Source organism: Balaenoptera borealis, assembly GCF_965194805.1.
Source record: "Balaenoptera borealis genome assembly, chromosome: 3".
NCBI lineage: Eukaryota > Metazoa > Chordata > Mammalia > Artiodactyla > Balaenopteridae > Balaenoptera > Balaenoptera borealis.
The window spans coordinates 131256851-131276891 of record NC_138866.1 but is presented as its reverse complement, the minus strand read 5'-3'; the positions used below and the strand labels follow the sequence as shown (position 1 = coordinate 131276891).

General features: G+C 47.1%; 1 protein-coding gene across 3 annotated transcripts in view; it reads left to right on the top strand.

The window, feature by feature from the left end:
* The window catches only part of ATP10A (ATPase phospholipid transporting 10A (putative)), a 179254-nt gene that overhangs the window by 104766 nt on the left and 54447 nt on the right, over nucleotides 1-20041 (top strand). For all 3 annotated transcript variants that reach the window (XM_082385136.1, XM_082385135.1, XM_082385134.1), the window contains exon 3: nucleotides 13043-13128. In XM_082385136.1, the coding sequence (XP_082241262.1) occupies nucleotides 13043-13128 (86 nt within the window). The remainder of the gene's footprint in view (nucleotides 1-13042; nucleotides 13129-20041) is intronic.

Genomic DNA, 20041 nt, shown 5'->3' with positions numbered 1-20041 from the left:
TTCCAACACTAGCAGGTAGGTCTGGTTCAGTCTCCTCCAGGATCACTGTTCCTTACCCTGGGTCCTGATGCGCACAGTATTTTGTGTGCGCCCTCCAAGAGTGGGGTCTCTGTTTCCCCCAGTCCTGTCGGAGTCCTGCAACCAATTCCCACTAGGCTTCAAAGTCTGATTCTCTATGAATTCCTCCTACCATTGCCGGACCCCCAGGTTGGGAAGCCTGAGATGGGGCTCAGAACCTTCACTCCAGTGGGTAGACTTCTGTGGTAAAAGTGTTTGCCAGTCTGTGAGTCACCCACCCAGCAGTTATGGGATTTGATTTTACTGTGATTGCACCCCTCCTACCATCTCATTGTGGCTTCTCCTTTGTCTTTGGATGTGGCATATCTTTTTTGGTGAGTTCCAGTGTCTTCCTGTTGATGATTGTCCAGCAGCTAGTTGTGATTCTGGTGTTCTCGCAAGAGGGAGTGGGAGCTCGTCCTTCTATTCCGCCATCTTGATTAATCTCTTTCTACATGATTCACTTTTAATATTACTGTTGGGAAGCACATTTGAGTGTGATGATTCCATCTTTTATTTGTTCTGCCTGCACCATTTTCCCTTCTTCCTCCATTTTCTCCTTCTTTTAGATTAATTGAGAGGTTTTTTTTGTTTTGTTTTGTTTTGTTTTGCCACACCGCATGGCTTGCAGAATCTTATTTCTCTGACCAGGGATCGAACCTGGGACCTTGACAGTGAAAGGTCCGAGTGCTAACCACTGGACAGACAGGGAATTCCCAATTGAGGGTTTTATTTTTCTTTCTCCAGTTGGGTTGGAAGTTATACATTCCTTTACTCTTATATTAGTGGTTGTATTAGAGATTACAGCATGCATCTTTGACTTATCAGTATTTAATAAATAGGAATTGATTTTTATCCTCTTCCTGGACAATGCAAGGACTTTTTCTTTTTCTTTTAACATCTTTTTATTCCCTCTTAACTTACATGCTCTTATAGGTATGTGTTATAATTATATCTGTTTATAAATCCCCTGAGATTTCATTATTATTGTTTAATACAGTCACCATGTATTTACACTTGCCCTCACATTTACCTTTTTGTTGCTCTTCATTCTTTCCTGCATCTGAACCAGGGCCATTTTTCCTTCTCTTTGAAGAGTACTATTTAGATTTTCTTTAGTTCTAGTCTGCCAGTGACACTCTCAGTTTCCTTTTAAGATTTTATCTTCTTTGGTCTTCAGCATTTTAGTGTTGTGTGCCTAGGTATAATCTCCCTTTACCTATTTAAGGTTTTTGGATCTGTGGTTTGGTGCTTTTAATCAGATTTACTAAATTCTCAGCTATTATTTCTTCAAATATTCCTCCCACATAATTCGTTCCCTTCTTCCCAATGACAAATATGTCAGCCTTTCCCCCTCTCTCTCTCTGTGTCTCTTACCCTCTCTTCTGTTAGCTTTCAACCTCTAGTCTCCCAATGCCTTATTCTATTTTTTTTCTAACTTCTAGTATACTAATTTTCTCTTCAGCTTTACCAAATCTTCCATTGAACCATTCATCAAGCTTGTAATTATTTTTTTTTCAGGTCTAGTTGGCTTTTTGTTTGTTTAATTTTTATTGAAATATAGTTGATTTACAATGTTGTGTTAGTTTCAGGTATACAGCAAAGAGATTCAGATATATATATATATATATATATATATATATATATATATATATATATATATATTCTTTTTTAGATTCTTTTCCATTATAGGTTATTACATGATATTGAGTATAGTTCCCTGTCCCTGTCCTTGTTGGTTATCTATTTTATATATAGTAGTGTGTATATTTTAATCCCAAACTCCTAATTTGTCCCCCCTCTTTCCCCTTTGGTAACCATAAGTTTGTTTTCTTTGTCTGTGAGTCTCTTTCTGTTTTGTAAATAAGTTCATTTGTATCATATTTTTAGATTCCACGTATAAGTGGTATCCTGTAGTATTTGTCTTTCTCTGTCTGTCTTACTTCACTTAGTATGATAATCTCCAGGTCCCTCCACGTTGCTGCAAATGGCATTATTTCATTCTTTGTAATATTCTGTTGTATGTATGTACCACATCTGCTTTATCCATTCATCTGTTGATGGACACTTAGGTTGCTTCCATGTCTTGGCTATTGTAAATAACATTGGGGTGCATGTATCTTTTTGAATTATGGCTTTCTCCAGATATATGCCCAGGAGTGGGATTGCTGGATCATCTGGTAACTATTTTTAGTCTTTTAAGGAACCTCCAAACTGTTTTCCATAGTAGCTCCACCAATTTACATTCCCACCCACAGTGTAGGAGGGTTCCCTTTTCTCCACATCCTCTCCACTATTTATTATTTGTAGGCGTTTGATGATAGCCATTCTGGCTGGTATGAGGTGTTCGTTTGTTTAAATCTGTTAAGTCATTTTTTATAGTTTCTAGCTCTTCTAAGTGTCAGTCTGGTCAATCTTGTCTTTAGCTTCAGGATCATCGCAAGCATGGTAACTTAAAGTCCCTATAAGCCTGATCCTATTCTTGTTTTTGTTGGTTCTTATTGTATGATACCTTATCTTGTGTTGTGCTTGGTTATCTCTGAGTATGTGTCTGACATTGTACTTGGAAATTTATTTCTTATAAATAATTTGAGGACTAGGATTATATGTATTTTTTTTTAATTAAGTGAGGACTTTGTTTTGTTCATTATCTGGGAGTTCCCGCAATCTGGAATGACCTTAATCCAGTGCCAGGGGGTGATATTTTCTGGGCCACCCAGTTGACCCTAAGCTGGGGAGCAGTTTGCACAAAGGCTCACTCTTACTTCTGGTTCACTCTCTCTCTCTCTCTCTCTCTGGGGTGCCAGGCCCCAGTGAGTTCTATGGTAGCGGAATAATAGCCCCCTCAGGGTTGCCCATGTCTTAATCCCCTGGACCGGGGAATATGTTGTGTTACATGACAAGGGGAAATTAAAGTTGCAAATGGAATTAAGGTGGTTAACCAGCTGTCCCTGAGGTGGGGATAATATCACTAATTATCCTGAACTATTGAGGCAGTCTCCTAGTAATCACAGGGGCCCTTAGAAGTGAAAGAGGAGGCAGGACAGTGAATGTCAGATGCAGCGTGAGAAAGACTCCATCCCCAGGTGCTGACTTTGAAAATGGAAGGAAGCTGTGAGTGAAGGAATGGGAAGGGCCTCGAGAAGCTGGAAGAGGCAAAGCAGTGGATTTTCTCCTAGAGCCTCCAGAAGGAACACAGCAACATAGCCCTCTGGATACTTTGGTTTTAGCTCAGTGAGGCCCCTTTCCAACTTTTGACCTCCAGACCTGGAAGATAGCACATGTGTTACAGCAGAGGGAGGAAACTGGCTCAGGTCCTGCACTCACCACTGGTCTCATTAGCGCCACTCGTTTCTCTACTACCTCTTTTAGAGACCAGAGACTCCCTGAAGGAAGAAGAGGCCCCAAAGATCAGTCCCAACTCTCCAGATTTTTGTCTTTTCTAGATTTGATTCTACTTCACCTTCTTGTTAAATCTCTGATACCTTTGGGCAGTCGTTTTTAATATTTTGTCCAGTGTTTCTATTTGCCCCCAGCTGGACATTTGGTCCAAATTGCCTATCTTTCAAGCTGGGCATTTTTTTTTTCTCTCTTGAATTCCAATGAGTGAACTAGTCTGGTTGTGCTTTAGAATTCTGCTTTCCTGCTGCCCTTTTGGTCATTTCCCAGGTTAGTGCAAGGGCTCCTTAGCTGACCTCTTTTTGTATCCTCCATCTTGATTTTCTTCTAACACCAGCAGTATGACTCTCTCCTACATGGTTACCCTTGGGAGCTGCCCTCAGAATCCACTTGGTTATAAATGCACCCCAGGTTTCAGTTCCCTTCAAGCCACCTTCTGAGAGGTGGGTGCCTTTTTTCCAGCTGGGCTGTCTGCTCAGTGATCTCCAAAACGGGACAGGTTCACACCCCGCTGCCCAGTCTGTGCCTACACGTCACATATCACCTTTGGTGATGAAAGAGGTACTGGAGGCCTGTGGTTGGTGTGAATGAAAAATATCACCTGCTATATCAGTAAAAAAAAAAGGATGTTGCAACCATCAAGCCATCACCTTAGGGACAGTGAGCCCTGAGGGAACTCAGGATGGAAACAATGTTTGCCCTGAAGGCACTCTCACCCTCACCCCAACAGCCAGCCTGAGGAAACTCAGGATGAGAAAGCACAGGCTACTTGGCCCCAGATAGCTGAGATGCATATCAAAGGAATGATTTCAGTGAGCCCAGACTCTTGCATCTTTCCCATACAGAGAAAAGCACCGAATTCCTTAACTTGATATATCTGGTTTTCTTTAATCAACAGTCATCTTTTGATGTTCCGACTAGCTGGTCTTTTGTTGCAAAAACTACTATATATCCTGGCCACCCCACCCCACCTCTTCAGAATGGTTCTTGAGTGTTATCTGAGATGCTGTGTCCTATTCGTGAAGTCCTCAGAAGGTACGCGGAATAAAACACAACTCTCAACTTTTAGGTTGTGCATTTTTTTCAGTCGACACTGGGAAGCAGACAGGCTGGCCTGTCACCTGGCAGAGCAGATCAGCTCAGCAGCGCCGATCCAGACGTGTTTTATGCAGTGGCACCGTGTTGGATTAAGTACAGATTCTTTAAGAGGGCTATTTTAAAGAACGGCCCTCATTTAGGTTTCGAAGTTGGTTTTCTATAAAAACAACTCTATTGCTTAACTGTCTGAAGGCATAGCCAGCCCTTAGATACTCTTTACACGTTTGATAAAAAAAAAAAAAGTGCAGCTCTGCTGGCAGTCACAGCCTACAGAGGCAGCATGGAGCATTTGTAGTGAGAGGGAAAGCAAGCCTTTTAATTTTGAGAATTCAGGCTCAAACCCAGCACTCTGAGCCTTTGTACTTGGCTACCATCTAAACTAAAGCTTTGAGGCTTTTTGACTGTGAACCAGCAAGGAGACAAGGGAACAAAGGACAAAAAGGTAGGGAAGGAAGGGAGGTCTGGCTTGTGCATTTTTAAGTCAGATTTAACAAATGAAAGCCTGGCTTTCTACCTTCACACAAAGGGAAATCTAGTGCAGGTACTTGTGGCAGGAAAATTTGCAATTGGAAAAAGAAGGCCTCAGCCCAGACACCCCTGGATCAGGTCTCTATCAGCTGTCAAAGGCGCTGAGCTTTGGAAGCCTCCTGTGAGGCCCGCTGAGGCCCTGATGCCTGTCTGCTGTCCCTGTCAGCTTTGTTTCCCTGGAGACGCTGATGGATCAGGAGCCGGTGTGGCACTCAGAAAAATCGCCACATTCTGGACTGCCTGCCATCCAGGGCCCTGTCACCAGCTGCTGTGCCAGCCTCCTTATGCACTTATGAATCTAGGACGTGTTAAATGATAGTCAGACTCCTGCAACTGTAGATTAGTTACTTAAATGTGTTTTGTGATCATTTCTATCCTATTTCTGTTTGTATTGGGCATAAACTCCCAGTGTTACACTGAACTATGAAACCAATTGGAGAGAAGATTCTTTGGTTGAAGACTCCTTATACATTTGGCTTCTCCTGCTCCCAGGACCAGAGTGCCTTTGGTTTCATTCAGGTTTTTAGTTATTTAATAAAAACTGATTGATCAGGGGACACCCTGCCATGTGCCAGGGGACACCGTGGTAGACGACTTCTTTCCCATTTCAGGTTAACTGACTGAAAATATTGATTTGGCAATCTAATCTTTGCAGTAAAGAAGTAAATTCATTCATTCATTCCCTCATTCAGTATTGGGCCGTCTGCCCTCTTTTGAATGCCCACAGCACTGACAGGTATGTAGTAAATACAAATTGTACTAAAAATGGAAAATAAGAGTTGGGGTAGTTATTCCATGCATTTGGGTTAAATGCTTTGCCTAAATTAATGCAGGTATTGTTCACCCATCGTCAATAAGTAAGCAGCCAGATTAAGAGGCTATGAAGAAATCATTTGATATTGCTACCCTAACACTTGTAAAAGAGGGACTGTGCTTTCTGGAGCACAGAGAGGCCCTACCAGCCCCCTGGCAGCCCCATCTGCCTTAGCATCAGGTAAGGGGTGCCTGGCAATCAAGGGGTCCAGGCCTCCAAGGGCTCAGCACGGAGCTCTGGGTCGATTTGGGAGCTTGCAGTACTTGAGATCCTTGAGGAATAAACATCTGTCACCCCTGGGTCGTGTGTGCACCAGACCCTGTGCTGGTCTTGAGGAAACAGAAGTCCTGTCCTCAGAGAATCTGAGGTCTAGGGAAGGAGCAGTGTGTGTGGGGGCCATGCAAGCTCGGAGCAGCAGTATCCGCCTGCCCAACCTAAGGCAGGGGGCTGTCACATCCTCAAGTGCAGGGGGCGGTTAGCCAGGTGGAGTCAGGTGGGAGGGCAAAGGAAGCCATGTGGAAAGGTGTGGGCCTCTCCAGGGCACCTGAGTGCAGGAACGGGTGCCAGGAGGGATGGGGGCAGCCGACAGGGTCACCTCGGGGCCCCCTGGGCAGAGTCTGGCTGCTGCGTGGAGGTGCAGATCTCATTCCGTAGTGCAGCAGCCGAAGTAGGGTGATTAGCCTTCGAAGGCCACTGTGGGGCAGTGATGTTGAGGCTGGAGGTGGAGGGGAACCCTGAGTCCCTTGTGTGTAGGAGATCGTGACAGACCACAGGACACAAAGGGCGTCTTCAGGATGGGGGTCCCAGAGGTAGAGAACAGAAGGAGCTCATGCGTGCCCAGGTCTGGCCGCTGGTGCAGGAGGTAGTGTTACCAGGCTCTGTGGGTCCTCTCACCAGCCTCCTCTGGGACCCAGAGACCAAGACAACACAACCTCACTCTGAAGTCTCCACGGGGAGATCCAGGTAGGGTTCCTGCTGGCAGCACCTACTTGTCCCATCGGCAAAGCAATGTAAACTGGTTTACGTAACATTTTAATTTTTTAAAATTATTTTTTAATTTTTAAGATTTATTTATTTACTTATTTATTTTTGGCTGCATTGGGTCTTTGTTGCTGTGCGGGCTTTCTCTAGTCGCAGCAAGCAGGGCCTACTCTTCGTTGCGGTGCGGGGGCTTCTCATTGCGGTGGCTTCTTTTCTTGTGGAGCACGGGCTCTAGGTGTGTGGGCTTCAGTAGTTGTGGCACGCGGGCTCAGTAGTTGTGGCTCACGGGCTCAGTAGTTGTGGCTCACGGGCTCAGTAGTTGTGGCTTGCGGGCTCTAGAGCGCAGGCTCAGTAGTTGTGGCACACAGGCTTAGTTGCTCCGCAGCATGTGGGATCTTCCTGGACCAGGGCTTGAACCCTTGTCCCCTGTATTGGTAGGCTGATTCTTAACCACTGCACCACCAGGGAATTCCTACGTAACTTTTTTTTTTTTAATTAATTTATTAATTTATTTATTTTTGGCTGTGTTGGGTCTTCATTGCTGCATGTGGGCTTTCTCTAGTTGCGGCGAGCGGGGGCTACTCTTCCTTGCGGTGCGCGGGCTTCTCATTGCAGTGGCTTCTCTTGTTGTGGAGCACGGGCTCTAGGCACGCGGGCTTCAGTAGTTGTGGCACGCGGACTCAGTAGTTGTGGCTCGTGGGCTCTAGAGTGCAGGCTCAGTAGTTGTGGCACATGGGCTTAATTGCTCCACGGCATGTGGAATCTTCCTGGGCCAGGGCTCGAACCTTTGTCTCCTGCATTGGCAGGTGGATTCTTAACCACTGTGCCACCAGGGAAGCCCCCTACGTAACTTTTTTATGGTAAAAAATAAATAATGTGTCTGCTTTAATGGACTATAAATGGCCTTTTTCAGACATCGCTGCTTCTGTTTTAGGATGGAGGAAGTCCACTTTTGCTTTTACAGAGTATTCATTTAATGCATTCATTTAATGGGGGTCCCCAACCCCCAGGCCGTGGACCGGTAATGGTCCAAAGCCTGAACCATCCCCCACCCAACCCCACCCTACCCCCATCCGTGGAAAAATTATCTTCCACGAAACCAGTCCCTGGTGCCAAAAGGGTTGGGGACCACTAATTTAATGCAAATGTGAAACACAAGATTGATAACAGAATTTTGCATAGCAAAGGAAACCATAAACAAGATGAAAAGGCAACCCTCAGAATGGGAGAAAATATTTGCAAACGAAGCAACAGACAAAAGATTAATCTCCAAAATATACAAACAGCTCGTGGAACTCAATATCAAAAAAACAAACAACCCAATTAAAACATGGGTGGAAGACCTAAATAGACATTTCACCAAAGAAGACATACAGATGGTCAAGAGGCACATGAAAAGATGCTCAACATCACTAATTATTAGAGAAATGCAAATCAAAACTGCAATGAGGTATCACCTCACATCGGTCAGAATGGCCATCATCAAAAAATCTACAAACAATAAATGCTGGACAGGGTGTGGAGAAAAGGGAACCCTCATACACTGTTGATGGGAATGTAAATTAATACAACCACTGTGGAAAACAGTCTGGAGGTTCCTTAAAAAACTAAAAATAGAACTACCATAGGATGCAGCAATCCCACTACTGGGCATATACCCTGAGAAAACCATAATTAAAAAGGACACATGTACCCCAGTGTTCATTGCAGCACTATTTACAATAGCCAGGACATGGAAACAACCTAAATGTCCATTGACAGGTGAATGGATAAAGAAGTTGTGGTACATACATACAATGGAATATTACTCAGCCACGAAAAGGAACGAAACTGGGTCATTTGTAGACATGTGGATGGACCTAGAGACTGTCATACAGAGTGAAGTAAGTCAGAAAAAGAAAAACAAATATCGTATATTAACGCATATATGTGGAATCTAGAAAAATGGTACAGATGAACCTATTTTTAGGGCAGGAATAGAGACGTAGATGTAGAGCACAGACATGTGGATACAGGAGGGGAAGGAGAGGGTGGGATGAATTGGGAGATCAGGATTGACATACATACACTACCATGTGTAAAATAGATAGCTAGTGGGAACATGCTATAAAGCACAGGAAGCTCAGCTTGGTGCTTTGTGATGACCTAAGGGGGTGGGATGGGGGTGGGTGGGAGGGACGTCCATGAGGAAGGGGATATAGGTATACATATAACTGATTCACTTCATTGTACAGCAGAAACTAACACAACATTGTAAAGCAATTATACTCCAAAAAAAAAAAAAAAAGAGTCTTCCTGGTGAATCAAACATTCATTCAGCGACTGGTCTGGGCACTGCATTAGACACCAGGCTCCCCTGTGTGGTTGAACCAGGGACATGGCACCTGCGCAGGTAGCTGTTCTACCTGAGAGGGTGCCAAGTGCCAGGATGATGTGGGAGTTGGGCATCTGCGGAGGGAAGAAGGAGGGACCACAATCTGGGGTGACTTGGCTCACAAGGTTCTCAGCTGCCACAGTTTCTAGAGAAATACAAGTTCAAAGGCAGGGCCCAGGGCTCTCCCCTGTGTCACCACCCTGCCTCTTCTTTCCCATCTACCTAATGAGGTCAAATCACTTCATCCAAAGAAGCTTGAGAAATGTTTGCGGCAGAAACCATGTGCATTTTATTGCCAGTAAGGTGCTTGTTTGGACATGCAGGCTCTGCAGTGAATGATGTCAGCTACACTTGGCCCAAGATGCCGGGTGTGCTGTGACCAAGCTGCAGAGAGTGGGCGGCACGGCTGAAGGCCTGCTGGTGTGACGGTATCCTCGTGGATCATGCTGCTTCTGCAGCGCCTTCCAGTACCAAGGCCATTGCAGGCGGGGCCGGGACGGGTGCGGGTGCGGGGGTTAGAATCACCTCTGCATTCATGAAACTGTGAATTCACGGGGCTCCGGAGACCTTGGAGAGACAAGTCTGAATGCCAAGAGGCCTGCATTTCTTAATCAGAAGAACTAGGAGTAAATCCCAGGGCTCCTGATTTTTTTACTCCGGTTTTGGGTGAACTGTGCTAACTACATCCAGGGGCATTGCTGAAGATGGGAAAGGGGTACATTTAATTGACGCATGTTTTTGAAAACATTCAAACTTTGACATGTTTGTTTCTTTGGTAATTTCTGTGGAATCAATTGTACACTTTCTGGCTTATACATACGTCATCTTTTCTTGTTAATGCAAGATGGTCTCGGTGAGGTCGGCGGCTGAGCTGGATGTCTGAGAGACCAAGGAGCTTCCCTCACTTGCTCCAAGGTCTCTTGACCTTGGGCATGGTCCTTAATTACCCCACACTAAAGGTAGTTTGAAAACTAACCTCATTGTGGTGCTGTGAGCGGTGGTGAACAGCACTTAGCACAATGCCTGGCATTAGGTGACCTATAAAACATTGCAGCTGTAGTTGATGATTATGATATAGATATCGGTACAGAGGTGCCCTCGGGTGAGTTAAGCATGAGGCTCTCTGTATTTGTGCTGAAATTCCTGGATCTCTGAGCTAGGTGCTACTTGATGATTCATCTGTTTCTTCACAGTCAATTCTCAATGCATGCTTATATTTGCTTTCTTTAAACTTTTTTTTTTGTGGTAAAATACACATAACAACAAAATTTACCATTTTAACCCGTTTTTGTTGTTGTATTTTTAGAGTCTCTTTATTGCTTTGAACTTTTCTTTTCTTTCTTTCTTTTTTTTTTTTCTGGCACACTGTGCGGCTTGCAGGATCTTAGTTCCCTGACCAGGGATTGAACCTGGGCCCTCGCCAGTGAAAGCACAGAGAGAAAGTGTGGAGTCCTAACCACTGGACCACCAGGGAATTCCCAATTTTAACCTTTTTTAAGTGTACAGTTCTGTGACATTAAGTACATTCACATTCTTGTGCAACAGTCACCACCATCCATCTCCAGAACTTTTTCATCTTCCCCAACTTTGTGTCTGCTTTTTTAAAAAATGGAGTTAGCATGCTTGGGATGGAAGGGTAGACTGGACCTTCTGTCCATGCTCTGGTGCCAGGTCAACAGGAGGTTGGCTGTTGGATGACTTGGGCACTACCTTGAGGCCAGTTTGGCATGACTGAGACGGGTAGATGATTGGATGGAGTGATGAATAAATATATTTCTTAAATGGGGTTATTAAGAGATTGCCAATTAAGTTGGAAACAATCAAGGTAAGTAGAATTTTCTCATCCAAAAGGTGTGCTCCGGACATGAAACCCTTTTTAAATGGGAAACTCGGAGATGGTCTCTGTATTAGTTTGTTAGGGCTAGGAGTGGCCCAAACAACAAATTTATTTTCTCACAGTGCTGGAGGCTGCAGAGTCCAAGATCAGGGTGTCCACAGTGTTGCTCTCTTTGAAGCCCCTCTCCTTGCTTGGCTTGTAGATGGGTGTCTCTTCCCTTTTTCTTTTCACAATCTTCCCTCAGTTTGTGTCTGTGTCCAAATTCCCTCTTCTTATAAGTACACCAAGCAGATTGTATGAGGGCTAAGCTTGATGATCACATTTTACCTTAATTATCTTTGTAAAGACCCTATGTCCAAATACAGTCACATTCTGAGGTACTCGGGGTTAGGACTTCAACGTATGGATTCTGGGGGTGGGGTAAGGAGACACAGTTTAATCCATAACAGTCTCTAAAAATCCCTCCAGCTCTAAAAATCCTCCCCAGTTCCAGACAAAGCAAACGAGGCCAGGCATCCCATGCCCTGGGCATGCACATTCCCCAAGGCACATGGTTATTAGTAGAACGTTACAAATGCAGCTCTGAAGCCCCAGAGACAGAATGTTCTACCGTTTCTGAGCCATGCACATTACATTTTTCTTAGAGAGAAAGAATCATAAACAGAGACAGAGTATTTTAAGTCTATCCTCCCTGTCTGCCAAGAATAACCCTGGTGTGCTGCAGAACTCCCTCCCTTCATGGCCGTCCTGGGCACTGTATCTGCAGATGTCTGCTCTGGAAAAGTCAGCCAACTGGCTTCAAGAGAAGCACAAGTCTTGAAATAAACACCGCTTTTCCAAGCATAGCCTTACTCTGGAACAGAGCCAGAGGCCATTTCAGTCCACAGAGAGAGGGGCTGATGGCTAATGAAACTTCAGGAAGAGCCTTTTAAAATGGCACTTTCCTTTCAGCTATTGAATTGAGCTACTACTATGTAGTGAGTTCTTTTAATGTACATGCTATACGGGAAAACATTCAGGACGGACTTTTGAGTCATTGCCTTTACAGCCGTATCCTGTCCCAGGGAGGGCATTGTTGTGCTGGAGTAATAGTTATCTGGGTGGGTGTCAACAATGTTTATGGCATTCCTCTGATTTTTAACCAGTTGCACTTTTTTTGTGACACTATGCTTGCATGAGCAAAGACAGGTCCCTTTTTTTTTTTTTTTAACCACGTGTGACTCTTAATGGAGAAAAGAGAGTGGCCAGCCTGATCAAAGCAAGCTGATTTTTAAAAAAAAACATAAATGTACTCAGTTATTTACACTAAAGACGTATTTCCGGTATTTCTCTCCTCCCTCCCTACCACCCCCCTCCTCTTGCCCCTTCCCTCTCCCCACGCCTCATCTCCACGCGAGCCAGGCCTTGCTTCATCTATCAATGCCAAATTCTAAGTGAAGGACTATCTTTGTGGTGAGCTGTCATTTTTTCATCAAGCAGAATAATAAAGAAATTGTTGGCTTACACATTGATTATTTAACTGTTTTTCCCCAAATATCTGTGAAGAATTTTTAGCGCACATTGAGGAAGTGATATTTTTATTCTAAGTTCCTATTTTCCAGATGGAATCTGCTTCTCTAAATCTATATAGAAAGTTGGAAGGTGCTGGTCTGTCTCAAGAAACTCACTCATTCCTTCCCGCCACTAGTGGCTTCCCTCTTATACCATATGTGCTTAATTTGCATTAGAGCTACAGTTCTATGGGCTCAGTGTCATTCACTGTAAAAACAAAGATGCACAAGCCAAGCACTCTGTGTGCGGTGTATGTGCGTGTGAGAGAGAGACTGCACAGGTTACAAGGCAGAATCCTTCTTCATGAAATGTTCCTGCTGTGGGTGGGAGACAGAGAAGCAAGTGCCTTTTAGATGACAGGCTGAGCCCAGATCTCTCTAATGTGTATGTGCTATTATTTTAGGTCTCCGAATTCAATCCTTTGACGTTCACCAGCGTAATCGAGTGTGAGAAGCCCAACAATGACCTGACTAGGTTTCGTGGGTGCATGTGAGTATCAGACCTCTGCCTGGGCTTCCCCTTCTGTTTGACAAACTATATGTACATATGCGGTCAACCCTTGAGCAACACGGGTTGAGGGATGCCGACCCCCGCCCAGTTGAAAATTCACATGGTCAGTGTCGATGGGGGATTGGTTCCAGGACCTGCCGGGGATACCAGAGTCCATGGATGCTCAAGTCCCATAGTCTGCCCTCTGGATGTGCGATTCTGCATCCATGGATTCAGCCAATCTCGGATGGTGTAATACTGTGTTTATTGAAAAAAACCTGTGAATAAGTGGAACTGCACAGCTCAAACCCGTGTTGTTCAATGGTCCACTTTGTATAGTATAGTACAGTACTATATATATATATATATATATATATATATATTCTTTGCCACTTGGTGCAGCCTTTGAGGAATGTTGCCCTGCACCTGAGCTCGTGGGGCTGCTTGGTAAGAGCCTGTCAGCAGTAGAAGTTTGTCAGATCCCCTCCCTCTAGCAACCAGAGAAGGTGGGGACGTGGGAAACAAGGTTGACTACATGTGGCCCCATAAATGTAAGCACAGGCCCCAGGCCGGAGGAGCCTGCCTGGAAGTTCATTCCTTCATTCATGCACTCAGCCATTGAACAAGTATTTGCTGAGCACCTACTGTGTGCTAGGCTCTTTTCAAGGCTCTGGGGATAACACAGTGAACTGATTAGAAAAGAAATGCCTGCCTTCATGTTTATTTCACTCTAGTTAGAGAGACAGTAAACAAAATAAGAAGACCTAGAACATATTAAATTGTCCAGCTCCTTGCTCCAAAACAGAGAGACAAGAAAGGTAGATGAATGACATGGGACTGGCCATCTGTTGGTCCTTGTTGAAGGTGGGCTGGGGGTACATGGGAAATATGGACTGGTATCTCTGCTTCTGTGAATGGTTGGAAATTACCGCAATCGTGTTAATAGTTGTGCACAACTTGTCTGGGCAGTGTGGGGAAAAGGGAGGAGGGAGAGAACAGGGTGTAGCATGGAGTTGTGGAGCTGCCTGCTGGGGGCGGTGGGGGCACCCCCCACAGAGGGAGCCAGCTGTGTGGGCATGAGCCTGGGGACCACAGGTGTGACCTGGAGAATTGGGGCCTCCCACGGCTGTCCGGCTCTGAGGGGCCAGCTGACCAGGATGCTGCTTAGCAGTGCAGGTGCAGCGTGGGTGCCGAGGACACACAGGTAACGCAGGCACTCTGCTCCTGGAGGGGCTCCACTGCCGAGAGCTTTCGGCGTGAGGTCAAGTCTTCTGCTTTGCTGACATGTCCAGCAATGTTGCCTTTGCCCAGCACGCAGCAGGCTTCCCATCATGTTGGGGGGCAGGGGGAGAGTCAGTAAATGAAAAGTGTGAACAGTGAAGGACCAGATACTGCCCGTCACCTGCTGAAATTGCGGATACTTGCCTGAGGATCGACTAGAACTTGAAAATGTTAGATCACTCCTTAAAGGAACCAGTTAAAGGAGAGTAAAAACTCATTAGAAAAATGCTAAAATGTCATCTGTAAAATTTGGGGGAAGATACTCAGCCGTCCATCCGAAACTGGTCTGCTGTGGGTTTCTCAGCCCCTATGGCCCCCCTGGGCGTCACACACATGGCACCATCCTGTGCACCACCCCAAATCTCCCGGGTCAGGCGGGCAGAACAGAGAAGATGCTGGATCCACAGACCCTGAAATGACTACTTTGAAGGAGGTGGGGGCAGCCTCTAGGGAGAATGTTCTGTGGACATTCTTGCTGATGGGGTAAATTTTTGGTGCCAACTCTCCCAAAGGAAAAAGCTAGACCTCCTTCTCCTGACTGTACCCTGGCCTGTGCTCTCCTGCTCTGTGGGGCCTCTGGAGCCCTGTTCTCAGACCTCTCCTCACACTCTTGTTGACTGCCCCAGACTTGGATTAGCGCTGGAGGGGATTTAGCCCCAAGTCAGCAGCTCTTGGTCCTGCCCTTGGGAGCTACCTCTGTGTTAAACAAGGGTATTCACCAAGTCTGGCTTAGTTCTGAGGTTGGCAGACTCTGGAGCCCATGCTTTCCAGCAAGATAGTTCTGGCGAACTACTGAACGTTACTCAAGTGTATAATGGGGAGAATCCAGGAGCCCCCTCGTGTCATGGGTGCAAAGCTTTGTCAATTTAATACATGGAAAGCTTTCAGCAGGGTGGGTGCTTAATAAACATTGGCCACTATTATGGTCATTGCTTCTGTTGTTAACATTTCTATGACTATATTACTATATAGTAATATATTATTACTATTATACTATGGAGCAGGGAGAGAGACAGGTCAGGAGGGAGGGAGAGGCTAGAACTCACATGTTCCCTGGGGAGGGAGATACAGTGGAAGAGGAGGCTGGGAGGATGGTTTGTCTACTATATATGGATCATGGGGAGCTATAGGTGGAGGAGAGATGGGGTTTGGGATTCCCTGCATTTGAGGAGCTGGCGAGTGCATTCGGTGGAGTGACCCAGCTGACAGAAAAAATCTGTGTGCTAGGAATTCAGGGGAGTAGGCGCTAAAGACACAGGTTTGGGGAGCCTCTGTCTAGAGGTTGTGTTTGAGGACGGGGAGACACCAGACCAACATGGGACAGAAGGCAAGAGAGGAAAGGAATGAAGACAAAGCAATCCCAACAGCCAGGAGCAGGATCCCTTGGGGATGTGGTTCCAAGGGCAACACCCAGTGGAGGAGGCCCAGAGGGACATTTAGGAAGGAGGTCTGCCAGATGCTGGACTCCACAGGAGCCTGGGAAAGGGGAGGGCCGCACTGTCGGAGTAGAGCCCAGATTATAGGAGATGGAAGAGGAATTATATTTTCAACCACTCTTTCTAGAAATGTGGTTTGAAAAGGAGGGACAGGGCCAGAGGTGAAAGCCTCAAAAAAAGAAGAGGGACACTTGTTAGGAAGAGAGAAGATGACAAAAGGCCAGGCTGGAGATCTCCGTGGGGACCTCCATGCGAAGGGATTCAGTGATCCGGGAAAGGGGTGTCCCATGGCCCCTCGACCACCTGCAGCCCCTACATTGCCTCCAAGCCGGCCCTCAGCTGACTTGGCGCCCCAGCTGCCCCTTTCTTGGGAAGATGGCCTCAAGTGGATGGCATTGTGCCTATGGCCAGCTAGGCTGACTTGGCCGCTCAGACAGATGTCGCCAGCAAGTGTTCCCAGCATGCGTCCTTCTCGCTGGCACGTTGCCCAAGAAAGGCAAGAAGGGCAACTCTCCCCAGGTGAAACCTCTTCCCGCTCTGGTCCAGCCTTGTCATGCTTTCTCTTACTTTTCCCAACAAGCCATCCTGCCCTGAGGCTCATGCTAGAGCCCGGCCAGTTCAGGCCTCTGCGTGCCTAAACCTCCATGCATTTGTGACTTGCTCTCTCTACCAGGCGATATTTGGGATTTGCTACAAGAATGTCAGGATGCAGACAGGCCCATCTCCCAGCTAGGCCTGTCCAGCCAGGAGCTCTGGAGGTTGGGTGTTGGTGGCAGTGTGTTAAAAGCTCGTCCCTCCGTGACTCAGGCTGAAGTCTCCAGGAAGAGTGCTTAGGGGAGGGGAGGGCAGGTGAGCAGGGCCTCTGGGAGGGGCCTGGTCACCCCAGGTCCTGAGTCCTGCCTCCAGGCAGAAGGAAGGGAGGAGGCCCCAGCCCCGCTACTGGTCCTGATGCTCATGGGTGGGGCTAACCTGGGTGGTAGAGCTGAGATTTAAACCCAGGGGGTAGACCAGCTGCTGAGCCAGTTCCCTGGTTTGCTGGCTCTCACTGTCTGCTCCTGGTGGCTTTCCTTCAGCCTAAGCTCAGCTGCCGCCCTGTAGCCTCACTCACACTGGAGAGCCCAGGACTATAGGCCACTGGACAGGCCAACAGGTTTCACTCTTATTTGGACCAGTCCATCCAAACTGGGAACATTAGCTGTTTGCAGCTGGAGAACTAAGCTTGCTTGGGGTCGTACCAAGAAGTCCCAAGTCTGAATTCCAGCTCTTCCCCTCCCCTGGGCAAGTGGCCTTAGGAAGGTTATGCTGTGTTTCCGAGCCCCGGCTTCTTCCTAATTCTGGAGAGAACAGTGGCTGACATTGAATGGCGTGAAAGACACAATGTGAATCAGAGCACTTCATGCAAGAGGGTGGTGTCAGCCATGGTGTGTGGTCCCATTGGTGTGAAATGTCCACAGTAGGAATATCTTTAGAGGCAAAAAGTGGATTCGTGGTTTGCCATGGTTGGGGGGTGGGATGGGAATGGAGAGTGACTGCCAGTGGGTACAGGGTTTCTTTCTGATGGAAACATTCTCAAATTAGCTGGTGGGGAGCACTGCACAAGTCTGTGAATATATCAAAAAACCCTGAACTGTACACCTTAAATGGGTGAGTTTCATGGTATATGAAATATAGCTCAAGCTATTAAAATAAAAGTGTCAGGTGCATCATTATTCAAGTGTGCTTTAATGCTCACTAGTTTTTAATGCAGTCCCTATAGTTAAGCACTTATGAAATACTCAGAGACAGGAGCTGGAAATAACATCGTTCTGGCCCTGGCAGCCCAGAGAACCGCTGTGTATGGGGGTTCTGGCTGCTCAGGGCACCCTACTCAGCTTGCTCAGCAACTCCAGGGCAGGACGATGTGGGCTTTGAAGCCACCAGTCAACCAAACATTTTCACTTACTCCTAAAGAATAAATAAAGCAAAGAGGTTGGTTGGTTTCATCATCTGATGTGAAATTCCATTTCCAGCTGTAAAGCCAGGCTCCATTTCTTATCCTAAGTCCTCCGTGGAGCAGCTTCTGGGGTCCCTCCCTGTGGGCCACAGAGCCTGCTTGACCACATGAGGCTTCACGACACTGGCTGCCATCCAGAGCCCAGGGTGTGCTTGTTGGGACTGCACCCCCGCCCCACCCTGGCAGATGACATGCTCCAAGACTGTGGTCGCCCCAGGACACCCTGGCAGTTTCCCCAGACCCCCAGCCCAGCATCTGGATGGAGCTCTGTGTGGGTTTATATCCAAAATGTCCTCACTCCCAAGGACCAGGCTTTGAGACGAATTGTAACTGCATCAGCTAGACTCTAAAATCGGAATATTTTCATTTTACCTTAGCACCTTTAACTGATATTTACATCTCAAGAAAATCTAACATTGGCACAAAACACAGTCGGATCATTTCTGTACTTACATAGATAAACAGAAACCTGAGCAAATATTATTTTAAAGAAAATTATGGGCTTCCCTGGTGGCGCAGCGGTTGAGAATCTGCCTGCCAATGCAGGGAACACGGGTTCGAGCCCCGGTCTGGGAAGATCCCACATGCCACGGAGCAACTAGGCCCGTGAGCCACAATTACTGAGCCTGCGCGTCTGGAGCCTGTGCTCCGCAACAAGAGAGGCCGCGATAGTGAGAGGCCCGCGCACCGTGATGAAGAATGGCCCCCGCTTGCCGCAACTGGAGAAAGCCCTCGCACAGAAATGAAGACCCAACACAGCCATAAGTAAATAAATAAATAAATAAAATTTAAAAAAAAAAAAAAAGAAAGAAAATTATGCCTAGGACTCGGCAGTAGAAGGGGTTATCTCTCCTTCCATCCTCTCTACCTGTGTCAGTCGGGTCCCTTCTGGAAACAGATCAGGTGCTCAAATTTGAATGTGTGGGGCTATTAGCCAAGGGTCCATTTCTGCAGGAGGGGCTAGGGCTTAAGGCAGCCACAGGGTTAGGAGCAGCTGAGCTGTGGTCACCATGAGGCCCAGTGGTCCCGGGGGGGTGAGGGGAGTGGCCCCTGGGGACTCATGTCCAGGGGGCTCCTGGGAGGCTCACCACCCTGGTTGAGGGACACAACCAGCCCAGCACTCTCTCCTAGGAGGAGCCGAGACACGCTCCCATCCTCCCTCGCCTCTGTCCACTCCTCTGGTTTCCTTCTGACATCCCCGTGGCCTGGACCACTCCAAAGCTGAGGGCCAGGCAGCCTCAGCATTTGCCAGGGACTGGGGTGGGGATGGGGTGCAGGATGGAAGAACATGTGAGGAGCCCGTTCTTACAAGCAGAGACAGGGAAGCACAAAATACCGCAGAATCTCCTGGCTGTGGGGTCTGGGGAGCTTAGTGTTAGCAAAGCACCTTCCTGAGGGCTGTAAAATGTGAGCCCAGGGTAGCAGGCCAAGCTCCCCAAGGCAGGACACGCTGGGCCAACAGCCAGCGTGGGTAGCAGGACGTGCAGCATGGGTGGCTGGGGCCGAGAGCCTGCACAGGACGGGCCCGCCCAGGGCGCAGAGTGGCCGTGTGTGCCAGAGGAAGTCAGAGATCCCACAGGATGCTCCCAGGAGAATGCAGAGCTCAAACCTGCACCCTGAAACATCGATCGGTGCCTGGGTGAGAAATGGACAGGAAGGACCAAGGCTGGTGGCATCCAAGCCACAAGGGGTGCATCGAAGGCTGAAGTAGGGAAATTTGGAAGCCTGAATTAGGGCAGTGATGCACAGAGAGTATGAGAAGAAGGTGGATTAAAGAAATAGCCAGTGAGTAGCGGATTCAAGATGGTGGAGGAGTAGGAGGACGTGGAGTTCATCTCTCTCTACAGATGCATCAGGAATACACCTATAGATGCAACAGTTTTCACAGAACACCTGTGGAGAACTAGCAGAAGACCTTGGACACCAGAAAGGACTATAAAAATCCCTGCATAACTGGGTAGGACAAAAAAAAAGAAGGGAGGAGGAGGAGGAGAGGAAGCTGGATGGGACCTGCATCCCGGGGTGGGGGAGCTGAAGCAGAGGAGAGATTCCCGAATTCGAGGAAACGCCCTCTCCAACGGGGAAACCCCCTCTCTGATGGGGAAGTTGATTGGGACAGAAGGGACGCATTTGAGGCTGTTGGAAGAGGGTGAAGCGGCCAATCTGTGGCAGATGGGACAGAGTGAGAAATACACAGACGGTC